Source organism: Peromyscus maniculatus, chromosome 11, assembly GCF_049852395.1.
Source record: "Peromyscus maniculatus bairdii isolate BWxNUB_F1_BW_parent chromosome 11, HU_Pman_BW_mat_3.1, whole genome shotgun sequence".
Lineage (NCBI taxonomy): Eukaryota > Metazoa > Chordata > Mammalia > Rodentia > Cricetidae > Peromyscus > Peromyscus maniculatus.
In genome coordinates, this window is record NC_134862.1 from 72,814,373 (window position 1) to 72,840,295 (window position 25,923).

The window sequence follows — 25,923 nt, forward strand, 5'->3', positions numbered from 1 at the left end:
TATAACTTCTCCTTGGACATATAATCCACATATATAAAATTGAAAAGACAGATGTGTGTGACTAAACACATATCAACTGTGTATATAAGATAATACATTTGTTTGACTGTGTATTTTCAAGCATCATCAGGTTGGCACAGCACACAGCTATTAAACTGTTAATCACACTGTAAGAGAAAAATATATTCAAGATTCATTACCCTTATGGGTCATTTCCCTCCCTATTCTGACTCTTGGAGCCACCCAGTGATGTCATAATTGTTTGCTATGTCATACTGGTTGTCAATAGAGGTTGCCACCATCAAGAATAAGATGTATTGTAAAGGCTCCTTTTAACTGAAATCTCCTTTGTGTTAAGATGTGTATCATGAGCTCAAATTAATTTGAAAAGTGAAAAGATGACTGCACTAATATCCAGTGGATGTGGACTCTTTGGACCACAGTGGCCATTTGATGATGTCCCAAAAGCAGTCACAAGGTAAGAAATACCGTATAAAGATTACTAAAGAAAATCAGGATGAATCAAATAGTTTACTTGAATTATTTTCAAATGTAATTATTACACCTCTGCTTTCAGTCGCTATTTACGTAAGTGCAGATCAATGAATGCTACTATAAGTAATAAATCTCAGCATACCACATTCTCATATTAAAATTCATGGCACCTCATGCCTGTAGGACATATCCAAATACCCCAATCCTCTGGCCCAGGTTTCCCATGGTGATGACCCTGCTGGCTTTTCTGAATTAATTTTTCATTGGCTCTTTCACTCAGACCTAATTCTCTATCTCAAGCTACTTCTCGTTAGCTAAACACAATGTGGATCTCATCCTTTTGTCCCTCCCTGTACTCTTGCCTTTCCTGGGACATCCCTGTTATATGTTCTATTAAACATTTGTTTGTTTGTTTGTTGTTTTCATCCTTTGAGAAATTCTTCAGGCACTTTAAACCCAATTCTGATTTCAGAAGTCAGTCTCTTAACCATTACACAACGTGAATGTTTTCTAAATCGTGAAAATGTTTCATCTCTTCCCCCTAAGCAATTTGTAATACTTTAGGGCAGTGGTTCTCAAACTTCCTAATGCTGTGACCCTTTAATACAGTTCCTCAGGTTGTGGTGACCACCAACCATAAAATTATTATGCTGCTTCTTCATAACTATAATTTTGCTACTATTATGAATCATAATATAAATATCTGATACGCAAGATCTCTGATATGCAACCCCTGTGAAAGGGTCATTTGATTCCCAAAGGGGTCGCGACCTACAGGTTAAGAACAGTTGCTCTAGGGGATGGTAATAAGAGGGAAATGCAAAACTAATACATATAAGACCAGCAGATAGCTGATTGGGTAAAAGCACTTGCAGCCAAGCCTGATGATATGAGTTCAAACCCAAGGACCCACAAAATGGAAGGGAAAGAATCAACTCCTGCAAATTGTCCTCTAATTTCCATACACACTAGAGCACACACAATAAATACATAAATGCAATAAAATTAATAAATATGTACAATTCCCAAGGAATCAAGGTAGCTCTTCTTATCTGTAGCATTCTTTCACCTCCATGTTTATTGTTTTCTTTCTTTACTTTAACTGGGATTTCTGACTTGACTTTTATTTTATTCTAAAAGTCACATAAAACACTTATAGATTCTTATATGCTGTTCCTACTTTTTTATTAATAAAATTGAAAACTTCACATGTATATGATGCATGCTGCATACTCTCATACATCCACCCTGCATTTCCTTCTTACACCTCTCATACCCCTAACTCCTCCCTGAAAGTTCCTAACCCACAAATACGTCTTTTTGTTTTGTTTTGTGACCCTTTGAGGTTAGTCAGGGTGTATGACTGTGGGTGTGGAATTATCCATTTGAGGCTAGTGGGTTAACAGTAGTACACAATTCAACCTCCAGCATCCATCAACAGACAATAGTTCCCCAAAACTGATAAAAGCTCATGACTCCCCCATGGGCCTAGTCCTGAGCAGGGCAACCACAACTGTTATGAGCTCATAGTTGCAATAGTATTCCTATCTTAATCTTAAAAAAAATTAGTTTTCTCACTTTACTCTGCATGATATTAAATGTTAATATTTTGTTTATGTGTACTTGGTGTATGTATCTTCTCATGTGGCTATATGAATATGTGCCTTCCTATGCATGTGCAGTGCATACATATACATGTATATATATATGAAAGCCTACCCATTCCCAAGTGTATGTATGTTTGATTATAACATGGACACTGGATCCAAACTCAGGTCCTCATGCTTACATGGCAGGCACTTGGCTGACTGAACTACCCACTCTCACTCCACTAATTCTTTTATTCAAAGATTTCCTCAAGTGTGTAGAACATACTATTTGATCCATCTGTTTTGGCTCACTATTTTAAATCAATCAGTTAAGGAATAACATATACAATATGGTTACAATGGCTTACTACACAGTTTGGTGCATTTTGACAAATGCGTTCGAATGAGTAACCTCTACCCCAAAGCTTCCTCTAGACCATGTGCAGTCTAACTACTCTTAACATGTGTCCCAAGTCAAACTGCTTGTCTTATTTTCAATCACAATAAGTCAGTTTTTCTACTTAAGAACTTCTTATAAAAGAAATAAAACATATACTAGTATATAAATATATATAGTATATATTAGTATGAATTCACTCCCAACACCATGAACAAGATCCAAGCAAGGATCTTAGATCTCCACCCTCCAACTGTAGCAAACCAATCTTCCCACCAGAATTGTCCAACCATTCGGTGGTCACAAGACCTTCCACAGTGTTATATTGGAGACCATATGGGAGGCAATAATGAGGCACATCTGCCCTCAAGGGTATCAAAGGAAGAGAACCCAGAATATTGTTCACACCCAAAATCAGACTCAAAACACTGTACCACATCTGGTTAGATGACATTTTTGAAATGGTACAATTATGAGAACAGAATACAGATCCACATTTTTCTGAACTGTTAGTATAATATGTTGCCAAAGGAATACATGGGAATTTGGAAGGATAGTAACTATCTATTTTTATAATCCTGACAATTATATGACTTATTAATTTGCCAAATATCATAGAACTAGAGACCAAGAGGAATACATTTTATTATCAGTAAATTACCTGAAATTTTAAAAATATGTATGTAATTTTCAATTTTCTTTTTCTCTTCAATATAGTGTTCCTAATACTTATCTTTATTGTAAGGATATTCCCGGATAATTAACTTTTTTCATTGTTTAAATGTTTTTCTATGTTCATCCAATATCCTGCAAAAGTAATTCAGATCCAGTTTTTAAATTGTTTTCTACAGTGCACAACACTTCTGATCAATCTTGAACAGTCTTCATTGTACACACATGCTCTCTGTGATGAAACTTTGCAAGCTTAAACTTCAGAATAAATCACTGAGAGTTAGTTGAATCTGCTTATGTTGGGATTTACAAATAGTAACTATCATTAGTCCCTATTACTAGTCAGAATTTCCTGTAAACAAGTTTTTCTCTTGTCCAAAGGAGGTGAACTATCCTTACAAAATATATGGATAAGAGGTCTAACCACTTTCAGAATTTCATTAAGACCTTGATATAGTTACTGGTTTCAACAAAAGTGGTTTTTCTCTTGGTTTTATCTGCTAAGAATTATGATGGACTCTAATTTTGACTTATTTAATGTTAAAAATAACCTCAGTTATTAGTCCTCCTGATAATCAAATTATTTCAAATTGGCCACTGCCCTTATTTCAGAGCCTCGTTTATCTTTGTGTGTCTCCATACTTTCATACATAAAAATTATCAGTTTCATATTTTACATTTCCTGGCCCAAACTAACAGTTGAGCTTTACTAGTTTATCCCATTTCTGTTTATCTCTTCATTGCTCTGGTTTTTGTTTTCCTTTTCAAACTCTGATTCATATTTTCAATTCCAAATATTAGTTCAGTGGCAAATATGGGTAGGAGGAGTGAGCAAAACAGGTTAGTTGGGTCGAAACCCTACACTGCGTGAATCTTTACTAGCTGTTCATCTTAATATATCTTTTGATCTTCTAACTTCAGGTATATGGAGGCTTTACATTAAAAATTTTTTATTTCATTATGGATGTGTTCGTGTGTCACAGGACACGTGTAAGTCAGAGGACAACTTGCAGAAGTAGATTCCTATCCTCTCATGGTGTGGGGCCCAAGGATAGAACTCATATTATTAGGTGTGGAGGCAGGCACTGTTACCCAATGAGCCATCATGCCAGCCTATATAAAAACTTTAAAGCAATGCTTGTCAATCTTCTTTATGCTGCGACCCTTTAATACGGTTCTTCATGTTGTGGTGACCACCAACAATAAAAATCGTTTTCGTTGACAGTACATAACTGTAATTCTGCTACTGTTATGAATCATATGTAAATATCTGTTTTCCCGATTATTTTAGGTGACCCCTGTGAAAGGGTCATTCAATCCCAGAGTTTGCATTGCGCCCCACTGGTTGAGAACCACTGCTTTAAAGTAATGTGCCCTGTTTTTATTACTGTTAAAGGTGTTGTGGATGATAATTTGTACATTTTTTGCATTGGTTTGAAGAATCAGTGTTTGAGAAAACACAGAAAATATAAAGTCCAATTAGGAAGGACTTCACAGGTGAACTGCTTAGACTAATGGGCAGACTGTGAATGGGAAGAAAAGCTGAATAGCAGGACTATCCTGTGAATTTTGTGACAGTTCAATAAGGAAAATTGATAAACAGGAAGTACTTAAAGTTTGCTCCAAATTCCTTTCTTGATAGATTGAAAAAATAGTTATAACTTTAACAGAAATAGTATAGTTGGTGTGAGTGGGTAGGGCCATAAAACATCTTTGCAATGTCTCTGTGCAGTATATATTCCATATAGAGCATCAACATGACATTTTACACATAAATGTCAGTCAATATTCTATGAACTCATTGGAAGAGGGGTGGCTAATAATAATAAGATAGTAAATGAGGAACAGGTTAAAGCAGAGGCTAACTCAAAGCCTAGCAAGTGTCTTGCTACTGCTAAAAAACAGCTCTTTTTGTTGCAAATTGTCAGCAACTACCTGCCTTAGAAGAAACATTTACTCATGAACTTTGAGTTAAGGTTAATCAGTGAACGATTTAGAAGTTCAGAAGTTGGCTTGTTTTGATGGAGGGGAGTATTTTCTACGTTTATGATTTAAAATGCCACTTTCAAAGTTGAGTCTAATTCTATCCATTCCAAAGTTGAGTCTAATTCTATCCATTCCATACTGCAGACCATTTCCACCAGCTAGAACTCAGCGCAATCAATGCAGAATCTTTTACATGTTCCAAAGCAGAAGCCCCGCTGTAGAGGTTGTTAGCCTGATGTCTATCAGTTAGCTAAAAAAAAAGTTAACTGGTTACCCTTGTCTTGTTCCACGCTAAGGACTTGAAATCCCAATTTTGCAGATTGCTATGCCTTTTCCTTTCCCATCCTCCAGGGGGCAGTGACCAGGAATATCACTCCTAACCACAAGCTCCCCGATCAGCACCAAACCCTTCCTGAGCTTCTTCCTGGGAGCGTCAGATTAGTCGCGGGAGTCAAGGGCTCAAACTGAGCCTGCGCATACTGCAGCTGTCCCGTGGGCGCATGCGCCTTGCGGAGAGCCGGGCCCTGACGGCTCTGGGCGGGTCCGGGCTGCTCCAGTGTTTTGGGGCCCAGGAGCTGTGGGAGGAGCCGGCGGCCTCACCGTGGTAACCGCAGCGCCGCCGCCGCCCCGCCTTGCAGGCCTCGGGACTGTCACCGCCTTGGCTGTGAGGGTACTTTGGCCGGGTCCCCGGAAGTAGCCCCCCCAGACTCTCAGACACCCCCATCCTCCCCACGCCGCTACCGCCGCCGCCATGCAAGGCGAGGACGCCAGATACCTCAAAAGGTGACGACCCGGGCCCCGCCCTGAACTGGTCCTCAGGTGTTTCCCTGCTGACCCTGGGTTGTCACTGGGCAAAGCTAGGTGGAAGGGTGGGATGCAGGGAAGGAAAGAAAGAGGGGGAAAGTGATGGGTGGAATAAAGGACGGGGCCCTGCGGGGGCGCGAGGTCCTTAATCCACCTTGGCTGGGCGGGGGCGGGGTGCTGACAGCATCAGATGGTTTCCTTGCTACATTAATTTATATTCGCAGTGATTGGCAGGTTGGACGAGGTAACCCATATTTCATTTTTTTTTTTCTGCCCTACTGTGCTGTTTTCCTCAATAGATAAATCCTATGGGGACTTGGAGATGAATTCTGTCACATCACCAATTTATGTTGAGTTTGAGATTCACAAATCATGGGGGTTTTGAATAAAAGTGGACGTGGTGGTTTTTACTTCATGCAAGACTGGATTGAAATGTTCAGCCAGATGTTCTTGGTCCATTTCACCCACTTGATTCTCATATTCACAAAATAATTTCTGTAAGAAGTGCATTGTTATTAAGACCTTGGCAAGAAAGAGCTTACCATTTTCTATCTTAAGTATGTGTGATATCAGCTACTCCAAAGAAAAATGAAAATTTGTTGAGATTCCTTAACTTCTGCCAAAGTACGGGCACCCATGGTTAAAAATAACACCTCTCACTGGACCAAGAGTGAGCAAGCAGTGAACAAATTAAAGAAAATGCTGATTTGGATGGAGCCTATATTTTTGTTAAAGCTTTGTTGCTGATTCACTACAAAAAGCCCATTTTTTTTTTTTTGGACATAATTCATCTGACAATGAGAGACAGTACTTCCTGAGAAACACAAGGACAAAATATGAAATACTTTTGAAAGAGAAAACATGAATGTTAGATGTTTTAAGTTAGCTTAAGTCCTAATATACTTTTTGATGGGTATATTTTTCCCTTGCTTGGTAGGGTTCTAGCTGTCACAGAAATATCTTACACATTAGCGGACTCTTAAACATAGTCAAACAATTATAAGATAAATCAACTATACTGCCTTTGCAAGACAGGGGAACATAGTCATTTGTCTTTTTCATTTTATTCGCTTATTGAAAATAGCAAATGAAAAGACTTTGAGTAGAGATTTGTAAAAGGAATATGTAACCCTAACAAATCTCACTGAGTCAGTACTTCTTTACCCACATAATTTGGCTAACAACATGCACACATGTACATTTACCCACACACCTCAATGCATATACACACAAAATTTTGGTCAAATACATTGAATCTTCTAATTTCAACTTGAAACCTGAGGTTATGTTAGAGAAAGTGCTGCTGTTGTACCATTTGCTGGGTTTCATATAATGTGTTGTGTCAGGTGTGGTTTCACTCAGGGTCATTGTACTAGTGTGGACGCTGTTTTCAAGCCACATCACTTAGAAAACAATACATATAACTGGTCTAGTCACTGTGATGTTTTAGAGTCAGAATCTGGAAAAAGGTTGAAAGTACATTGTTTGGTTTTATCTAATTTTGACAAAATAAACTTTGCATTACATTCAGATTTTGTCCATGTACACACACGTATATATGAGAGAGATGATTATTATATATAAATGATATACAGATCTAATAGAAAAGGCAGAAACTTGATGGATATGAGTATGCTTTTTTCAGTTTTTTTCATATTGTATAATTACGTTCCACTTATACTGTGCATTAACATATATTCCCTTTTAGTAATGAAATAACGTTTCATTGCATGGATATATTATAATCTGATTATTCATGACTGAAGTGTGGATATATTTTTAGGTGGTTTTTGCCTATTGCCTATTAGGAATTAAGTTGCTATCATCATGACAAGATTTTGTTTGAACACTTCTCTTCAGTCATTTGGTATATTCATAAGCTTGGGATTGCAGGAACATGGAGGAATTCTATGTTGGACTCACTGAAGAGCCATTAAATAGCTTTCCCTCAGTGTCTATACCTCTTATGTTCCCTCTTATGTATGTAGACTTCAATTTTTCCACACTTTACCAATGCCTGATATCTTCTCTTTCTGTATTGTTTGAGTGTGTGTTCTATAACTGTAGCTATTCTAGGGGGTGTAAAGTGGTGTCTTACTCTGATTTTGATTTGCATTTCCCTAACTACTAAGAAAGTTGAGCTTCTTTCATCTGCTCCTTGGTCATCTGTCTTTCTCTTTTAGGAAAAAGTTGTTACTGAACTATAGTCTCAATACTAGCCTTATTAAATACACAGTTTACAAACATTTGTTCCAGCCTTGGTTGTCTTTTTACTGTGTTGAATATGTCAGTAGTGTCAACAATTTTAATTTGTGGAAGTCTAATTTATTAATAGTTACTGTTGCTTTTGCAAACGTATTTAGAAACCATTGCTAAATTCAAGACCATGAAGCTTTCCCTTATGTTTTATAGTTTTGGCTCTTATATGTTTGTCTTTTATGCTTTTATGCACTTGAGTTGATTATTGTATATTGTACTTAAGAATATCAATCTTAGCATCATTTGTCAAAGAGATTATTCTTTCTCTCCATTGATATCTTGAGCATCCTTTTTAAGAATTGATTGTAGCGCAAAGCTACACAGAGAAACCCTGTCTCGAAAAACCAAAAAAAAAAAAAAAAAAAAAAAAAAAAAAAAAAAAAAAAGAATTGATTGTAAATGTTGTAAATGTAGGTGTTTATTCCTGCTGCACTGTCAGTCCTAATCAACGGATATCCTAATATGTATGTCTCCTTGTGCTAGGAACTTATTGCTTAAATTAGGGAGCTAATACATTGAGAAGTGTGAGTCCTACAACTTTGTTGCTCTTTGTCATGATTATGTTAATATTTAGGGTCTTTTATTTCCCTATGAAATTTAGTGTTGTCTTTTCCTTCTCTGAAAAAATGGCTGTCAGGACCTTAGTAGGGGTTCTATTGATCCCATGAATCATCCAAGGGAAATACTACTATCTAAATAATGCTATCCAGTCCTTAAACATAGGATGGCTTTCCTTTTTTTATTTCTTAAATAATTCCTGCAATTTTTAAGTGCTTTAATTGTTAAGCCTTCCTCCATTTATTTGTGAGTGATTTATTCTATTTGATGTCATGGGAAATATAATTTTTTAAATTTAGCCTTTAAATTTTTAATTACTAGCAATGAAAATACAATTTACTTTTAAACATACAATTTTGCTGAGTATATTTATTAACTTAAAATTTTTGTTCAGTTTTTAGAATATAAAAAAATAAAAGTGTCATTACAGATGGACATAATTTATTTCTTACTTTCAAATCTGGATGCCTTTTTACTTCTTTGCTCAGGTTCAAGTCTGTGGGACTATATGGAATAGTGATGGTGAAATTGGACATTGTCTTGTTTGCGAGAAAAATAGTTGTTTCTCATCAAGTATGACTTTAACTGTAGAATTTTCATCCGTGCCTTGTATCATTTGGAGGTTTTCCTTTATTCCTTAACAATTTATGAATGAAGAGTTAGTTTTTATAAAATGGGTTTCCTGTATCAGTTGAGATAATCATTTACTATTTTTCTTCATTTTATTAATATGCTGAATTCCTTGGATAATATTATGTGGAGTGTGTAGTCTTTTAATGTGCTGCTAGGTTCTGTTAGCTAGCACTCTGTGGATATTTCCGAATGTATTCCTCAAGAATATTAGTCTACAGGCTTTTGTAGTGTCTTTGCCCAACTTTGGAATATAACAAATTGTAAAGTATTTTCTCTCCCCCTCTATTTTTTGGAGGAGCTTGCTAAGGATTGGTGTTTATTTTTCTTTAAATGCTTGGTCTAATTTACAAGTAAACCCATTTGGTCCTAGACTTTTCTTTGTTAGAGGTTTTTGTCACAATATCTCATAGTGCTAGTGAGTTATATAGCTATTCTTTTTATTTATTATTTTATTTTTTTAATTTTATGATATTAGTAATAATGTCCTATTTTCTGATTCTAGTAATTAGAGTCTTCTTTCTTAGTCAATCTAACAACATTTTGATGATTTTTTGAACTTTTTAAACGTGTTTTTTATTTTTTGAAATTAAATATATCATTTCCCCCATCCTGTGCATCTTTCCAATCCCTTCCAGGTACCTTCTCATCTACCTCATGAGAAGGCCTCTCCTTCTTTGATGCTGATATATGGTTTCAGGCCTGACTTAGTATTGGGTAACCAATTAGGGCTCCTCCTGGAAAACTCTCTCTCCAGCTCCCAGCATTCCTCAGTTGCCTAGAGTTCTTTGTCTAGGGCTGGATCCCATGAGACTTCCCCTTCTATATAGCATGTTTATTGATGTAATAATCCTTGCTTAGGTATTGTTTAGGCAGTAAGATGGGGTCTCACTGTGACCCTCCCTGGATAGGAACTCTATGTAGACCAGGCTGGCTTTGAACTCAGAGGTTTGCCAGCCCTCTGTATCCTGAGTACCAGAATAAAGTTATGAACCACCATGCCGGGCTTTTTGATCTTTTAAACAATCAACATTTATCTCACCTTCATTTTCTGTTTCTACAAACTCGAGTCTCCATTAGTAGTGCATAGCCTAGTTTTTTTTCTCAGTCTTTTCTAGCTACTTGAGGTGTAAAATTGAGTTACATCCTTTTTTAAATAAATTTATTTTTATATCCCCTCCCTCCTCTTCTTCCACTCCCTCTTCCCACCCCACGCCTCTGTTCCCACCCCACCCCCCAATCCACTCCTCCTCCATTTCTGTTTAGGAAAGGACAGGTCTCCCATGAGTATCAGCAAAACATGGCATATCAAGTTGCAGTAAAACAGACTAAGTACCTTCCCATGTATTAAGACTGGGCAAGGTGACCCAGTATGAAAAATAGGGTCCCAAAAGCCAGTAAGAGTAGGAGCAGCTACTGTTCCCACTGTTAGGAGTCCCACAAGAAGACCAAGCTACACAACTGTAATATATATGCAGAGTGCCTAGGTCAGTCCCATACAGGCTCCTTTGTTGTCAGTTAAGTCTGTGAGCCTCTATGAACTCAAGTTAGTTGATTCTGTGAGTTTTCTTGTGATGTCCTTGTCCCCTCTGGGTCCTACAATCCTTTCTCCCCTTATTCTGCAGAATTCCTTGAACTCTGCCTAATGTTTGGTTGTGGATCTACATCTGTTTCCATAAGTTGCTGGATGAAGCCTCTCTGATGACAGTTTGGCTAGGCACCAATCTGGTCACAGGAGATAGCCAGTTTAGACTATGTATCCACTATTGCTAGGAGTCTTAGCGGGAGTCATCCTGAGAGATTCCCTTGGGCCAGGTTTTTACCTGACCCTGAAATGCGCCCCCCTTTCCACTAGTCTCTTTTAGTAACCTCCCTTCCATTCTCCCTCCCCTAGCCTGATCACTCATGTTCCCATCCCCACCCACCCTCAGTACACTCACAAAAATCTCTTCTATTTCCCCTTTCCAGGGAGATCTGGGCATCCCCCTATGAGCCCTCCTTGTTACCTAGTATCTCTGGGTCTGTGAATTGTAGCATAGTTATCCTTTGTTTTACATCTAATATCCACTTAAGAGTGAGTACATGCCATGTTTGTCTTTCTTGATCTGAGTTACCGCACTCAGGATGATTTGTTTCTATTTCCATCCATTTGCTTTCAAATTTCCTGGTGACCTTAGCAGCTGAGTGATACTCCATTGTGTAAATGTACCACATTTTCTTTATCTATTCCTTGGTTGAGGGACATCTAGGTTGTTTCCAGGTTCTGACTATTACAAATAAAGCTTCTATGAAGATAGGTGAACTTGTGGTATGAATTGATCATCCTTTGAGTATATGCTTAAGGTAGATTTCCGAGAAACCACCACACTGACTTCCAAAGTGGCTATACAAGTTTACATTCCCACCAGCAATGGAGAAGTGTTCTCTTTGCTCCACATCCTCTCCAGCATGAACTGTCACTTGTGTTTTTCATCTTAGCCATTCTGACAAATGTAGGATGGAATCTCAGAGTCATTTTGATTTGTATTTCTCTGGTGGCTAAGGATGTTGAACATCTTCTTGAGTGTTTCTTAGCCATTTGGGATTCTTCTCTTGAGAATTCTAGTTAGATCTGTACCTCATTTTTAATAGGATTATTTGGTGTGTTGATACCTAATTTCTTGATTTATTTATATATATTGAAAATCAGCCCTCTATCAGATATTGGATTGGTGAAGATCTTTTCCCATCCTCTAGACTGCCATTTTGTCCTATTGACGGTGTTCATTGCCTTAGAGAAACTTTTCAGTTTTATGAGGTCCCATTTATTAATTGTTAGTCTTAGTGTCTGTGCTACTAGTGTTCTGTTCAGGAAGTTGTCTCCTGTGCCAGTGCATTCAAGATTATTTCCCACTTTTTCTTCTATCAGGTTCAGTGTATCTGGATTTATTTGAGGTCTTTGATCCACTTGGACTTGAGTTTTGTGCAGGCTGATAAATACGGATCTATTTGTGTTCTTCTACATGCTGACATCCAGAATAGATTACATAATGCTCTATTAACTTTGAATTTTTTCAGTGCTAATGAGAAAGGAAGCACAGCTACAGAAAGACATTCCCCCATCACCAGCCACTTGACTAAAAGTGTTTATCAGCTGTAGGAGTTTTCTGGTAGAGTTTTGGGGGTCACTTTTATATAACTCACATCCAATCCCATATGAGTCTGCCAGGCCCTTTAGCACAAGGTAATGATGAGATTGATAAATTATTGATAGGAAATGTGCTGGAGGTCTCAGAATTTCATAAGAAAAAAAACATCATGTCAATAGTAAAGGTTTAAAAAAAGATTTTTCCATAACCTGGCAAGAAGCCAAGGAAATCGGAAGGAAATGTCCTATTTGTTCCTTTTATAATCAGACTCCATTAACAGCAGGATGTAACCCAAAGGGTACTCAGAGGAATGAAATCTGGCAGATGGATGTATTTCACTTTGCAGAATTTGGAAAATTGAAATATACTTATTTAGGATTTCAATGGGCAACTGCTTTGAGTTCTGAAAAAGCTGATTCTGTAATCATGCATTTGCTAGAAGTTATAGCCATCATGGGTATATCTGTTGTTTTCATTTATAATTTCTCTTATGAGTTATTCTTTGTTTAGTAGTTATGTGGATATAGATTTATTTAATTTTCCATATTTTTATGAATGTTTTCTTTCTGTACTGATTCCTAGTTTTATTCATGTGTGATTAGAGAATACACTATGTAATGTTAGTGTTTTCAAATTGATGACTTGTCTAGGTGCATAACATAAGATCTAATGTTAGAATATCCCATTTACACCTTTTTAGGGGAAGGGCATCTCCTTCATATGTATTAGGTCTAATTGGCTTATCGTGTTCAATTCCTGTATTCATAATAATCTATAGAGGCATACCTATTATTCCAAGTGATATTGAAGTCTGCCCCTATTGTTACAGAGCTGTTTGTCCTTTCATTTCTTCACTTTTTGCTTTATATGGTGTAGGTCTCTAGTGTCAAGTTCATATTTGTAACAGTTAGATCTTGTGGATGTATTGATCCTTTTCTCACCACAGTAGTTGTTACACTTTGTACCAGCCTGTAATTTAAAGCTAGTTTTGTATAATTACTCCACTCTTTTTTTGTATTGTTTGTGTCTTCTTTTCCCATCCCTTAACTTTGAACCTGCTCATGTCTTTGGATCTAAAGTGTCTACCATGTCTACACCATACATACATGTATGTATATGCTTCATTTCTTAATTATCCATTCTAGAAGCCATCGCCTTTTAGCTGAGAACTTAATTTATAAAGCAGTTATTTATAATGAAGGACTTACATTTGCTTGAAGAAGCATTCCAGGCTAAAGGTACACAGTGGCTTTTTTTGTTTAGCTACATGGTAACCTTTATCAATTTTCTTTACTCCTCATTTGGATTCAGTTTACTGTCTATTTCATTTCCAGCTAAAGGACTCTAATAAATATTTCTCTGTGGCTTCTATTGTAATAAATAGAAAATATATTTCTAGATAATTTAGCGTCTTTGGGTACAGTTTTCTATACATATATACAAACAAAGCAAAGCAGTGGTGTTACTAAGAAGACAATATTAATAGGCATTTTCAGGTAGTTAAAATATACCAATTTAATACTAAGATGTTGCAAATAAAAAAATTCCAATAATTTTATCAAATTAAGAATGCAGGTAAAGCATTTGAGAGATAATTATCTCAGTAGTTAGACATTTCTCACATCATTGTAAATGCTGTGTTCAATCCTATTTGAAAGTTTAGCATTTAAGATAAAATAATTCATCTTATAAAGTATAAATAGAAATTTTCTTGAGGTGCATCCATTGTAAAAACAGTTTTAGGGGCTAGATTTGGCTCAGCAGTTAAGAGTTCTTAATGTTCTTGCAGAGGGCTCCAGCTGAGTTCTCAGCACCCACATAGTAGCTCAGAACCAACCATAATTCCCATTAGAGGGGACCTGATATTCTCTTCTACTCACCATAGGTTTTAGACACATACATAGACACGTACAAACACCCATACACACAAAATATAAGTAAAATGCCTTCTGACAAAAAAAGAAGCCCAGGCTCACATGAAGTCACAGCAGAATTTAACCTTTTCAAAGAGGATTTACAATCAATCCTTCTTAAATTACTAAAAACAAAAACAAAAACCAGAAAGCACACTCCCTACTGCCTTCTGCGAAGCTAGTACTACTGTAATAACCACACTAGTTAAAGGCACAGCAACAACAATAAAAAGACAACTATAGGCCAACCTCCCCAGTGAGCATAGATTCAAAATCCTCATTAAAAAACTTATAAATTTAATATGGGCATATAGCCAAAAGATTATATACCATGACCAAGATGGCTTTATCCCAGAGAAGCAGGTATGGTTCAACATGAATTGATGTAATAAATTATATAAATGAACCTAAGTATCACATGTTTATCTCAATAGATGAAGAAAAGGCTTTCAATGAAATCTGGCATGGCTTTTTGATAAAAGACTTAGAGAAAGGACTAGAGAGAGCATACCTCAGGGTAACAAAAACTATGTCTGAGAAACCTACAGCCAGCAGCATCCGTAACAGAGAAAAACTTGAAGCAGCCCAACTGAAATCAGGAAGGAGACAGGACTGCCCACTATCCCCATCTCTATTCAATACACTGCCCAGTGAAAGAAAAGGAAAGGATACAAGTAGGAAAAAAGGAGTCAAATGATCATTATTTGCTGATGTTACAATATTATACATAAGAGACCCCAGAAATTTCACCAGAAATATTCTAGAAACAGTTAACAATCTCAGCAAAGTGGCAGGATAAAGAATCTGCTTGCAAATATTCTTAGGGAAATTCTGTCACCGGTCCGCTAGGCTATTGAGGGGGATTGTTTGGTTTAAGAGGCAGTCTTTTCAAGGGAGGATTGAGCAAAGGTAGATAGATGTAAGCAGTGGCTTGTGACTCAGGTTCCCCATTTGTTCTTTAATATTTGTTCATGGATTTTGTTTGTTAATAAACGGTAAAGAAATCATTTATCAGAAAATCAATAGCTCTTCTATACACCAACAACAAAAATACAAAGAAAGAAATCATGGACACACTCCCATTCACAGTAGCCCTAGAGAAAAGAAAATATCTAGGAATGAACATAACCAATGAGGTGAAGGACTTTACAATGAAAACTTTGAATCTAAAATGAAAGGATATCCCGTGCTCATGGATTGGTGCAGTTAGTATTGTGAAAATAACTACTATACCCAAAGCTATTTACAGAGTCAGTGCAATCCCAATCAAAATCCCATATCATTCTTTATAAAAATAGAAAAACAAAAACTATACTAAAATTCATTTCAAACATTAAAAAACCCTGGATAACCAAAGCAAAATTTAGCAAAAAGTACATACAGTGCTTAAGGGATTACTATTAGAGATTTCAAGATATATTGCAGAGCCATCTAATAAAAACTACATGGTACCAGCACAAAAACAGACATGTAGATCAATGGAACAAAATAGAAGACCCAAACATGAGTACACTGTAACTATAAATGTCTCATATTTGACAAATGCCAAAATCACACACTGTGTGGGAGCCCGTTCTGGGGTTCCTCGTGGCTTTACCCAGCAGGTCCGAATAGAGGATGATCAGGACCACGGGCCTGAGTGCAGGTGTCTGAGATGGTCTGCACTTGGCTGTGCTGGGGGAGGAGGTCTTTTGCTCCACCCCTTGGCGTCTCTATAAAAACCCTGGGCCAGAGACAGTCAGGGCCCGTTGGAATAGGTTCCAGGCCCTCTCGAGGCTATCCTTTATTTGCTATCTGTTTATCTCCGCAAGATTCTCCGCTATAAATCCTTCTATCTAATATTTCCTGCTGCTCGCACTCAAGAAAACTCTGGGAAGCTGTGGGGGTGGTGGGTAAACGCCCCACAACACTGGAGAAAAATAGAATCTTCAATAAATGATGCTAAGAAAACTGGATGTCCACATGTATAAGAATGAATTAGACCCATATCTATCACCTTGAACAAAAACTCATTTCAAATGGATCAGAGGCCTAAATATGAAACCTGGTACACTGAAAATGCTGGAATAAAACATAAACATATATAAATTTATATATAGAATATGAGTGTAGGAAAGGACTTTCTGAATATGATTCCACTTATCCAGTATTGATTACCCTACAATTTACAGGTGGGGCTTCACAACTAAAACAGTTGAATGCAGGGGAAGCTCACAGAATGGGAGAGGATCTTTGCTAGTTATCCATATGGTAACTATGATTAGTATCAGAATATAGAGAGAAATAAAAATTTAAGAGGAAAAAAATGACTCATTAAAAAATGGGCTGTGGATTTGAACACAGAGATTTTAGAAGAAGAAATAAAAATGACTAAGAAATATCCCCCCAAAAAGTGTTTATTATCCCCTACAACTAGGTAAATGCAAGTCAAGACTGTAATAAAGAGTTCGTTTTAGTTGGAGTCATCCTCTGCAAAGACATTCTAATTATAAATGTTTCACTTGCTTTTATACATGGTTCTTTGGGTGAATACATGTTTTTTCAAGGTAACACTATTCATGAAGATACTTTCTGCTGGGCCAGGAAAAAATACACTTGTCCCAGACTCAGATTGTCCCAGAAAGTGATTAAACAGCATGTATTAGTCCAGCCCTCATGTTTTAGACATAGAAACTGTGTGGAAAAAAATGGATGTTCTGTGAGGTTTTAATCTATTTTCTATGTTTTTGTAGGAAAGTTAAAGGGGGGAATATTGATGTCCATCCATCAGAAAAAGCTCTCATTGTTCAGTATGAAGTGGAAGCTACCATTCTTGGAGAAATGGGGGACCCCATGCTGGGCGAACGAAAAGAATGCCAAAAAATGTAAGTTTTCTTCATTTGTGTATATTTTGAAAATAGGGGACTTTAAATAAATAAAGTTTATGTAAACTTTATACAAATCTGATATTATTTTAATCTTCATGGATAATATAGTTATGGCATCCTTCTAGACATACTTCATCTTAATCAAGGATTAAACTATATAAATGTGGAATATATTCTAGAGAAAGTAAAATTTTTGAAATGTTAAGTGAAATTAATCACAAAAGATATGTTTATATGGGCCTTTTTGCCTAATTTGGAAAATTTGAGCATTAGAAAATCCTGTATTCTTTCTTCCCTAGAATTGCTGGGAATGGTATGATGTTCAGATGTTCCCAAACGGGGCCCAGGTCTTGAATTAGCCCTTGAAAGCAATCTCGTTCTCTGAAAAAACGTTAATAATAAGACAAACTCTTTCTTAGATTTCTCTAGATCTCCTTGTGTCCTACTTTTCGTTCTTTGTTTTAAGGGAGTCCCTCAGGAACTGTCCTTTTTTTCATCATTCTGCAGTTTTCCTGATAATTACCTTACCTTCCCCTGTAGTTTTATGGTAGTAGAGAAGATTTGGTATCGCTTAGTGTTCTTCCTAAACCCTGTCCCAGCTACATGGTGTTGACCTGGTAACTAGTTAGAAACCATTTCTATTTATGCCATTGGATGTAGCTAGAGTTTTCCTGCCTGGCCCACAGTCAGGACAAATCTCTGTCACCCGCCAGTCCCACAGCTGCTCAGACCCAACCAAGTAAACACATAGACTTATATTGCTTACAAACTGTATGGCCGTGGCAGGCTTCTTGCTAACTGTTCTTATATCTTAAATTAACCCATTTCTATAAATCTATACCTTGCCACTGGCTCGTGGCTTACCGGCATCTTCACATGCGGCTTGTCATGGTGGCGGCTGGCAGTGTCTCTGACTCAGCCTTCCACTTCCCAGAATTCTTCTCCTCCTTGTCCCGCCTATACTTCCTCCTGCCTGACTACTGGCCAATCAGTGTTTTATTTGCTAACCAATCAGAGCAACACATTTGCCATACAGAACATCCCACAGCAATTGGAATTGAGTGTACTCGGGCTGTCAGAACACACGTGGTAGTGCTGCATTAAGAATAATTATTGACTCCAAGTCCTCACACATTCTGGGGATGGTTTCTTCCCACAAAAAAAAAAAAAAAAAAAAAATTGTTTCCCATGAGATATTTTAGGTTGTCATTATAAGGCGGTCACCTTGGCATCTAAGAGGTGGAATTCAAATACTGTGCACATGATCGCCTCCTACAAGAAAGGCTTACTAAGTCTGAATTTCAGTAATACTATATTTGAGAAACCCTGGCTTGTTGACACTACAAAGAGAAACTGCTTAGTATCTCATCTTCCTGTCTTCTCTAGTTTTCTGTTGGGATCAGGAGATGGACACTAATGACTCATTAAAGACAGATGGATTCTCTAGACTGTACAAGATACTGAAGAAAACTATGTGTGCAAACTCACACTGCAGTCAGCTCACACTTTTATCCTTTTGCTCTATTTTCTTCTGTCATTGCTGACCTGCGATTATATGACTTGAGCACTCATAAAAATCTCTTGAGGTTTTGTTATTGGATTTCCTAAAGAAAAGCTGTCTTTAACTTTATAATTTCATAACCTGCACTTCAGGAGAGGAAATTAAATTTTAGCTCTAAAGGATACTCACATAAAAGGTGTATCACATTCACTAACAAAAGGCGTGTACCAAAGGACACTACCAAAAGGAAAATGTTTTGTTAATTCAGGAGGTTTTGTTAATGGTGAAGAAGAGAAAATCTATATAGATTCAGACAGGTGTAACGTGAACTGTATTAAATTAGAGGAGTCAGTGATGGCCCAGATCCCCAAGCCTGGTATTTCAGCCTCTTGACAGCACTCAGGGGAATGATATACACCATTCTCAACAGAGTTCAACTTTCTGAAGATTTCATTTTGAGAAACTGATAGTTATGGCCTAGGAATTATACAGATGGTATTTTGTTAGTTTTTAATAGACGTTGGGTGCCTAACAAAAAGTACATATGCTGGTTAAAAACAGTTGAGTAATCACAACTGTCATTTTCAAAAAAGGGAAGAAATTCTCCCTTTTCTCCAATTTCTTTTTTATCAATATAAGTTTAGGAGACTACACACTATAACACAATAGTTTTAGGTAATACAGGCTGAACTGGATTGCTAATATATATGGTGCTAGAAAGTAGACCTAGAGGAGATTTAAATTTCTGTGTGTATTAAAACAGACATGAATCACTTCACACCCCTTATAATGCCTAAGGCCCATAACACTGGCAATGGCAGATGCTGGCAAGAATGTGGTGACAGGAATTCTCGGTCACATCTTGTGATAATGTGGAAATGTATGCTGTCCAGTTAAAATGGCATCTATTTTATATTATCTAAACACAGGCTCACATAATATCCAGTAATCATGTTTTTAGATACTTACTCAAATGTGTTAAAAACTTAGGTTTAAATAAAAGTCTACATGTACATTTATGGAAACTTTATCCAAAATAGCCAACAATTGAAAGCAACCAAAATATTACTTAATAGTGAGTGGATCAACTTTGGTACCTCCATATCATAAAGCATTATCCAGAATGAAAAGAAATGAATTATCATGCACAAAAAAGACATGGAGGAACCCTACATGTGTATTGGTATGCAAAAGAAGTCAGTCTGGAAAATCTATATACTAATCAATATCTGACATTATGGAGGAGACAAAACTATAAGTATAATAAAAAAGTTAGAAATTACCATGGACAAAAGATAGGGCATTTTTAGAGCAATAAAACTTGTATGTATGACACTACAATGATTGACACATAATTTATAAAAATTTATAGAACACAGAATGAATGCTGATACAAGCTATGGCCCTCAGTTAATAATTAGATGTATCAGCATTAGTTCCTAGCTTATATTATGGTTCACTCTGTGTTCTATGAGTTTTGAGAAAGATAATAAATATGCCACAGGAGGCAAGATGCTAATCATAGAAGAAGCACACAGAGGAAACTGGGAGAGAGGTAAGTTTGTAATTTCTGTACTTGTGAACACTTTTTCTAGAAAATGAATCTACTCTAAAAGCCTAATACAAATTTAGAGATATATTTATTGAGTTTCATTTTGTTTTTTTTCGGGATGGTGTCCCATTGTATAACCCAGGCTGACCTTGAGCTCATGGTTCTTCGTCTTCAGTTTTCCTTCCAAGTGCTGGAATTGAGTTTTCCCATCATGCCGAGCTATTGATGTAGTTTCTCCTGTGCCTCTTCTCAATCAGATTTATTGACAAACAAATTTTCTGAGCTCTTTGTTAAAATTAAATATAGAAATGTCTTTGTGATTATTTCTGTGGACCATCCTTTATATCTGCCTTACGATGTTCAACTAAAACTGTCCAAAATAAAATCAATGATTTTAAACACTTAAAAGTTATCAAAAAACAAAAATGAATAGATTTAAGACAGAATAAGATAAATGATGTCATTATAGCAAATTTAAGCTGGGAAGGATATTTAAGTCATACTAAGACTGGATTCAGAAGTCATCTGTGTCTACATGCTGGCTTCACAAATGCGTGTTCAGAATATTTCTCTGGATTCTTATTTACTTATCCCTGTAGTAGACTGCTATCTTCCTACAAAAATTAGCCCTCTTCACAAAGAACTAATTCTATACAGTGGTTACCTGGTCGTTTTCTCCTTCTAAATGTAAGTCTTGCATAGGAGTATTTACTTGACAGTCCTGTTTTTATGTTTTCATAGTTCTCACTCATGCCATGAATCCAATAAACTGGCCAGTGTGCTCCTCTGCACCATCCTTTCTTCTTAGATTCCTCGTGACTTTCCTAAGCTCAATTTAAGAGGAAAGAATGCCAGAGTACCTCAGAATATCTAGTACTCTCCCAGCAAGTGCTAGGTCCTGGGTTCTAAGTCCAGCATGGCAAGTAAAGAAAAACTGGAAAAATGTTCATATTTAAGTGTAAGTGATATCATTTCTGGCAATGTGTATTTCATATTCAGTAATAAATAAAGATTGTTATCACATCAGAAGTTCTGCTTCAAAACAGGACTTCTGGATATCTTGTCCAGAAACTCTTAAAAGATTTATGTTGCTTTTAGTATCTTTTTGTACAGTTCACAGAAAATGATTGCCTTGAATTTATATAAGCCTAATTATATCTAAATCTTTATCTTAATAAGATTGTATGTCCAGATAGGTATATACTTTCTCTCTATATATAATTTATAATCTATAAGTTATCTTAAAGTAGTGTTTTTGAATTTATCATGTACTTTCTGTAATATCTGAATTGGAAATTTGGATGTGCTTACAGCATTCGTCTGAAGAGTCTCAATGCTAACACAGATATAACCTCTCTGGCCCGGAAAGTGGTTGAAGAATGTAAACTCATTCATCCCTCAAAGCTAAATGAGGTAGAACAGCTGTTGTACTATCTCCAGAACCGCCGTGATTCATTGTCAGGTAAAGGTAAGAGGAAGGAGTCTGGGATTTTAAATGCTTAACCAAAGGTGTGTGGTTGTAGTCTTCAAAAACATTAAAGTTACTTAGTAAATGTATGTGTAATATAGTATAGTATAAAATACATAGTTAAGAAAACTATATTCATTTTGGTTGTGAGTTCTTACCAGTATTAGGATCAACAAATGGATTTGGCTCCCACATTGGAGGTTCTATGCTTCTACACACAGTCATCAGACTGTTACACTGTATGTGCACATGTACACATTTGTGAAATAAGGCGATAAGTCTTTCATAATGATGGTAGACTAATAAAAGGCACATTTAGGGCATAGGTTATCGTCTCTGTTCTAATTAGCTTTATATTTTCTAAATTTCCTAATTCATAATTTATAACTTGAGTGATTTATTTATTTCAAGTTTTAATATGCATATGGTACATGTCACATGCTTTAGATGACCCTGGGATATTGCTCTCATGAATTTTTCTTAGAAAAGTATCCCATTTCTTTCATTCTTGTCTTTATTGTTGTCATTTCCTGTCCTCAATTTCTTCATGAATGAACTGTACCTTAATGTTTTAGAGCTCAAAAGACATTTTCAAATACAAATGAAAACACAGATAACCAAGTGGATTATTGATGCTTAGTGATTAGAATATACTGTATGAAAAAAAGAACTGTGAAAAATGTTCATTATACATGGACAAAATAATTCAAGTCAATATTATTCTCTTTCTGCACATTAATAGTTGAAGGTATATAATATGTTTTTATGTATATTGAAACCATACTTGTCTAATGATTCAGTTTTTATAACTTTTTAGACTTTGATAACTTAGAACCAGAAACCTCACCCTAATGAAATGGAAAGAGGACTGTAGTCAGTTGGGACACTGTGATTCATTGCTTAAGTGATATCTTTTTCTTTGCTAATCAAAACTGCTATTATAATAAATTATCTGTTTGAGACAGCATTTAGCTGTTGATGATATGCCCTTATCTCTCATGGATGCTGCCTCTGAAAGTGAAAATGGTTAATTCCTTTTAAATTAAGTATTTATTTATGTCTCTGTGGAAGAATGGTCCTTTCTGACAGTTTTACTGTCAACACCATGATTCTCATTGTTTCCCATCATTCATACTTCTTAGCATTATTTCTTTTTTATTAGCATGTGTTAATTGTATAAAACCATGGTTTTCATTATAACAACTTGATACATGAATGTGGTGCTCATATTTACTTCTAACATCCTTTCATAACCCCATATTAATCCCCTTCTTTCAAAGTAGTTCCCAGTAAGGGTCAAGTCTGTTGTGTCTATGTTTATTGCTAACTATACATTCTTTTGATTTTTTCTAATTTACTTACTTTAATGTATGCATTGTTTCTGTTTAAAATATGAAAATATACTTTTAAATGGATAGTATGATAAATGGCCCGAAGTTGTGTTCAGTACTTTTGAATGCCTCTTTGGGAATAAATGAGGATTAAGTGGATGAAAATATCAAATATTCATCTTTAGTTTATGTCCTTCACTTCACTTTTCACTTTTGAGACAAAAATTATTCACTCTTGTTTATTTCAGCTTACAATTTAGCTATTATTTTTTACTCTTCATGTGTTAACTTTAGTTTTCATATTATTCATTTTTATATTATTTGTACCATTTTCTTTGTTTATTGATTTACCTATTCCCATCTTAAATGAAATATAAATTTTGTCATAGATCTATTAGTTTATGTTCTCCTTGACAGCATCATTAGAACAAATAACTGATTTTTACATGGAAATATTATATGCAATGAAAAAAATTTCATCAAATATTTAGTTTTATACCCCCAGCTTAGGAAGCATTAATCTCAACTACTAATTATTCCCAAACCCTTAAAACCTAATTCTCAGGTTTTTTTTTTTTTTTAATCTTTTTTACAGAAAAAAAAGAAAAATCAAGCAAGCCTAAAGATCCACCTCCTTTTGAAGGAATGGAGGTAAGACCATATAAATTCTGATCTATTAAACAAAACACTGCAGACATCACTTTTACTTTCAGTAATGCATAAGGCCATTTTCAGATGTGGAATTTTAAATGGTTCAGTTTAGAGATAATTTAAAAAGGCAGAAAAATCAATGCTTAAATGATACAACCAAAAATGTTGGTAGTGCTTTTTAACACATAATTTTAATTATATTAAAATAATTAGCAAACATATTCTGAACATTTTGAAATAAGTTTTAAAATATTTAATCTTTTATAGTAGGTACAAATAACTTTGTATTACTCTTAAAATACATTGAGAGACAAATTGTAGAGTTTATGTATGTTCTATTTTATTGTGTTTATAGTTTAATATTAGCATTCTAGTACACAGAGGCCTAAAATTTCCATCCGCAAAAAGATGGCTATTATCCATTCTTTGGGAACTATAAGTAATATATTGATCACAAAACATCATTCTGTCTGTCAGAGCTGCTGAGTGCTTCCCGCCTGTGTTTCAGATTGACGAAGTAGCCAACATTAATGACATGGATGAGTATATTGAGCTGCTCTATGAAGATATTCCAGACAAGGTGCGGGGTTCTGCCTTGATCCTACAACTGGCTCGAAATCCTGATAACTTGGAAGAACTACTACTAAATGGTGATTTCTCTTTCTAAATATTAAAAATTGAAGAATTATGTAAAACAAACCTACCATTGAAGTTTGTACTCCAGTCTTCAATATTTTATGTATACAAATAAACATATACATTTTTCATGTCTTAAATATTTATATTCTGAATTTTCTTTTTTCTTCTATGTATTAGGAATATTTTCAATCTATTGCTTACCTTCCTCTCCTTCTCTCTTTCCATGGTAGGACTATTTTTCCACTCTTTTTATTTTCACCCTGCTTGTGTTTTTGAATCTCAAGAGTTTGTTGGAATTAGCATATGACTAGATCACCATACATTCTGTAATCCATTTCTGTTTATTGGTGTGTTTAGTCTATTTAACATTGATGTAATGCTCATTAGGTAGGTTTTGACATTTTGTATTTGCTATGAATGACCAAACTTTTAGCATGTTTATATATTTTTAAATTATGAAAAATTTTATCATGCTTCTTGACCTTTTTTACTCTTCTATTGTTTTCTTCTATTATTGTTTTCTTTTACACTAGATGTTTCTAGTTTGCCATTTTAAGCTAATTTTCTATAATTGTTTTCCTGAGTTACTATCTTAGTGATGCCCTGACATTACAATTGACAGTTTCGAACAATCTTGTTCAAATTATATTTTAAGTCTAGAGAAACTTGTTCCAATATACCCTTTTTCTCTTTCCCCCTCACTCCTTTGTTCTGTAATAATACTAATGGTGATGCATTTCTTGCATATGTATGTGTGGGGTGTGTGCATTTCTGCATGCATGTTCACAAGTGCATGACACACTTGTTTGTAGAAGTATACACTCTCGTGTGTGTAGAGGCCCAGGGCTGATATCAAGAGTCTTGCTCACTTACTGTCTGCCTTATTATTTGTCTCTCAGTTGAACCTAGAGCTTGAGGTTATGACTAGTCTAGCTAGTTAGCTTGCCCCAGTGATCTGCCTTCCAAGCCCTGGAGTCACAGGCAGGTAGCAGAGGGGCTGTAGGTGTCAGTTCAGCAGTGATCTGCGAAGAGGTGAGAATGATAACTCAGTTCAGCTTGGCTTCAAAAAGCTGGATCACACCTGGGGAGTCTGATGCCAGGTGGTTCATTGTCGGCATATTTAAAACACAGTACCATTTGGGCAAAAGTTCCTAGGCAACAATTATTCCCATTCCAAGTGCACATAAAGCTTAAGATGTGACTACATAGAAATTCCTTTACAAAGTACATGTGACCATAAGGGTAGTTTCTGTAGCTAAAAGGTCTAGAATTTAGTGTGGTCTCTGGCCTAGATAGCATAGAGGTCAGCAGTCCATGTGACATCTCCCATGAGAATGGGTTCCATTAACTGGGAGCTAAAGATAGTGGTCTAGGGGAGGGAAGAGCCTGGGGTAAACATTCTGGGTGAGGTCTGCCTCTCAAATAGCAAAAAGGTCACCAGGTCATTAGCAGTCTCCACTCCCAGCCTTCTGGGTGGAAAACA

The 25,923-nt window shown here is 36.0% G+C and overlaps 1 protein-coding gene across 9 annotated transcripts in view; it reads left to right on the forward strand.

The window, feature by feature from the left end:
- The first annotated feature begins 264 nt into the window (after positions 1 to 264).
- Kifap3 (kinesin associated protein 3) overlaps positions 265 to 25,923 on the forward strand; it is a 136,242-nt gene continuing 110,583 nt past the window's right edge. The window contains exons 1-5 of one of the 9 annotated variants that reach the window (XM_042258451.2): positions 265 to 478; positions 17,164 to 17,295; positions 21,665 to 21,813; positions 23,746 to 23,801; positions 24,310 to 24,451. In XM_042258451.2, the coding sequence (XP_042114385.1) occupies positions 399 to 478; positions 17,164 to 17,295; positions 21,665 to 21,813; positions 23,746 to 23,801; positions 24,310 to 24,451 (559 nt within the window). In that variant the 5' untranslated portion in view covers positions 265 to 398. Of the gene's footprint in view, positions 479 to 5,574; positions 5,923 to 17,163; positions 17,296 to 21,664; positions 21,820 to 23,745; positions 23,802 to 24,309; positions 24,452 to 25,923 lie in introns of those variants that run through there. The other 8 variants (XM_042258449.2, XM_042258453.2, XM_076547873.1 and 5 more) reach the window with 8 other exon arrangements.